Here is a 3,086-nt window from a genome sequence, read left to right as displayed (position 1 = left end):
GCCCTTGCCTTTTTTCTTTATATTTCTTCATAATGTGTGTGAGGAGGTGAATAGCTTGAGTCGTAGACCTTCCAATCATGAAATCAAAGTGGTTTTCAGATATTGTTGGTTCCCTTATCAACCTAGCCTCTACCACTCTTTCACATATTATCATGGTATGACTTAGTAATTAATACATATATAGTTGTCGTGGCTTTGGGTATCTCCTTTGTTCTTATATGTCAATATGACAATTCTCGATCTCCACTCATTTGAACATTTTGGCCGACTTTAAGATAATGTTAAAGAGGTTCGTCAACCACCGTACTCCATTTCCCCCCGGCACAACCATACAATGATGGGGATTTGCTCCAGGCCAACAAATATGTGTCCCTCAATCTATTTAGTGCCATCAATATTTTCTCACTTTTAATCATTATGTCGGGACACTTATGAGATTGGATAACCAGTGAAGTAGCCTCATTAAATAACGAGTGGAAGTAACCGACCCATTTCTTCTTAATATTCAGTCCTTACTAAAACTAACATTCCTTACGTCTCTTTTCCTTCTATCCTTGGATTTACACCATCTTCCCCTTATTTCGTGTTTAATTCATATACATCTCTTCATATGCTATAAATTTTGCTTTAGCCACTATTTTCTTTGCTTCTCGTTTGGAATCCTTGTATGTCCTTAGCCCTAACTCTTTCATCATCCTTGGTACACAATGTGAACTCCTTAAAGGCAAGTTTGTTTTACCCTTGATCTTAAATTGAGCCTCCTTATTCAACCACCATGAGTATCTATACTCTCTGGCCTTCCTCATCGACATGCCAAAATCGCTTTCTAGACAACCTTATCCCTAAACTCCTTAGCCACAACACCCTTTAATCCATATTCAATTTAGGTGTTATGTCCATTTTTAAAAGTAATCAACCTTTCTTTAAAAGAGTTTGAGACCACCAAATTGTGAGCAATAACAACCCTCTTCATCCCTGAACTCCTTAGCCGCAACACCCTTATAACAACCCTATTTATTTACTTTATGCATTTTAACCAAACAAAAGCCTCATGACAAACAATAATCCTACGACAATTTGAAATTTATTATAAAGAAACTAACATAACATGTATCTAAAAATGAAACAAACCACATGCAAGTTGACACTCAAAAAGAAGACTAACTTTCAATTCAAGCCAAGTATCTCAAAACCAAAAAAAAGAAAAGCCACTTAAATTGTAGAATTTCAACAACTTTAAACCAAAACAATAATATAAATAGCTGAAACTAAAACTAAATTTAATAACAGCTCAGAAAAGAGAAGTTCCCTTGCCCTTCTTATCTCCACCAATTTCAAAATGCTTGCACCTCTGCACAAAACAAAATAACCAAAATCACCCATTAACTCATTTATTAACTAAAACTCTATTAATTCATCCATTCTCCATTATGTCAAAAAAGATTATATTTTTAATAAAAAGATTTTCAAGAAGAGTAATAACCTTAATTGGGTGCTGTGAGACATGCTTGCAACCTTGGCATTGCAACCTTAGCACAATCTTCTTTGTGGTTTTTGCCTGATTATATATACATTATGTGAATGAGGTGAAAAAGAAAAGGTTAAAAAGGTAATTTTAGTTTTATTTTTTTTACCTTCTTGTGAAAGACAGGCTTTGTTTGACCACCATAACCAGATTGCTTCCTGTCATAACGACGTTTTCCTTGAGCAGCCAAGCTATCTTTCCCCTTCTTGTACTGTGTCACCTTATGCAATGTATGCTTTCTGCAATCTTTATTCTTGCAGTATGTCTTCTTTGTCTTTGGAACGTTAACCTTGAAATCAAATCAATATATATGATTAAATCATTGTCTTCTGTAACATAAGATCTCAAAGAGGTAAATTAGAAGGAAGAAAGAAGCTAATAGAATCGTATTGAGCTACAAAGACCAAATTAGAACACCTATTTGATTCTTAGAACAAAATAACTGCGTTTAACTGAAAAGAAAACGCAATAGAAATACAGAAAATACATAAGGATGCTAACGTTGAATTGGCATGCGATTAAACAAACATCCAGCATCAGTAAGGATCTAGAGTTCAAATGAATAGTTGGAAATTCGTGTGTAAAGTTATAACCAGGGATTATTGAAGTTAGAGATCCAAATGCACGAAATACAAGATTATGACGAAATTTCTAGTTTTAGGAACTACATACTCTACAAAATTGAAACGAAAAGAGAAATTAGGGAATGAATTAACAAGAAAAGAGATTGGAGTCGATACCATGGCTGAAGAGCTCCTGAAAGACGAACGGGAGAAAGATTGGAATGACAGCCGCAAAATGCTATTAGGGTTTCTCTGATGCCTGGTGTTTGTTTTAAGGCTCCCATCGTGGACATGGACATGGACCGACATCTACAATTGGACATGGACATGTTTTGGGTTTCATTTGGGGTCCAATTTGATATCAGTATTTTGTACAGCCCATTTTAATTGTGGGGAATTCGGGTCCAAGTCCAAATAGACAATAGGGGGAATTTTCAAATAAAAAAAATTCAAACAAATGTTAACTTCAAAAAACAACTAAAAACAGTTTTGGGATTTCCATGTCAAGTCTAAAATTCATGTTTTGTCATAAAAAACAGTTTTATCGGGTTTTGAAGTCTCAAAGTGCATGTTCCTTTTTGGAAGGACAATCGTAAACATAGAAATTAGTTTAGAGTATATTTATGTGTACTTTTTTTATATATACATAGTTTTGTTATAAACGAAAAAACACTCGAAATGTATTTTTTTGGAATGGTAGAAAGCAATGCAAGGTTTCTTAGCTGAACGGTTGAACCCCAAGTTCATCTTACATTTCTTCCTCCTATTACACACCCAAAACAGTCTACCTATAATATCATAAAAAATAATCACCCAAAAACAGTCTACCTATGATATCATAAAAAATAATCGATTTCTTAGGTTTATCCGTTACAAATATTTGTACATTATGAAAATTCCATAAGACTAATAGCTACAACATTAAAGCACTTCCAAATCGGAGCTGAAAAGGGAATGAAATCGGCCATCTGATGAGAGAATCAACTGAACACGGGGAT

The 3,086-nt window shown here is 34.3% G+C and overlaps 1 protein-coding gene across 1 annotated transcript; it reads right to left on the bottom strand.

Moving 5' to 3' along the window:
- Positions 1-1,141: 1,141 nt before the first annotated feature.
- On the bottom strand, positions 1,142-2,389 carry LOC145117668 (large ribosomal subunit protein eL42-like). Its single transcript, XM_079053973.1, has 4 exons — positions 2,266-2,389; positions 1,635-1,814; positions 1,484-1,558; positions 1,142-1,351 (listed from the first exon to the last, which is right to left on the bottom strand). The coding sequence occupies exons 1-4, from the start codon at positions 2,266-2,268 to the stop codon at positions 1,292-1,294; spliced, it is 318 nt and encodes a 105-aa protein (XP_078910099.1). The 5' UTR covers positions 2,269-2,389; the 3' UTR covers positions 1,142-1,291.
- Positions 2,390-3,086: the final 697 nt, after the last annotated feature.

This window comes from Lactuca virosa, chromosome 5 (assembly GCF_052849685.1).
Source record: "Lactuca virosa cultivar CGN04683 chromosome 5, Lactuca_virosa_CGN04683_v6, whole genome shotgun sequence".
In the NCBI taxonomy this organism is placed as follows: Eukaryota; Viridiplantae; Streptophyta; class Magnoliopsida; order Asterales; family Asteraceae; genus Lactuca; species Lactuca virosa.
This window is presented reverse-complemented; position numbering and strand designations above follow the sequence as displayed.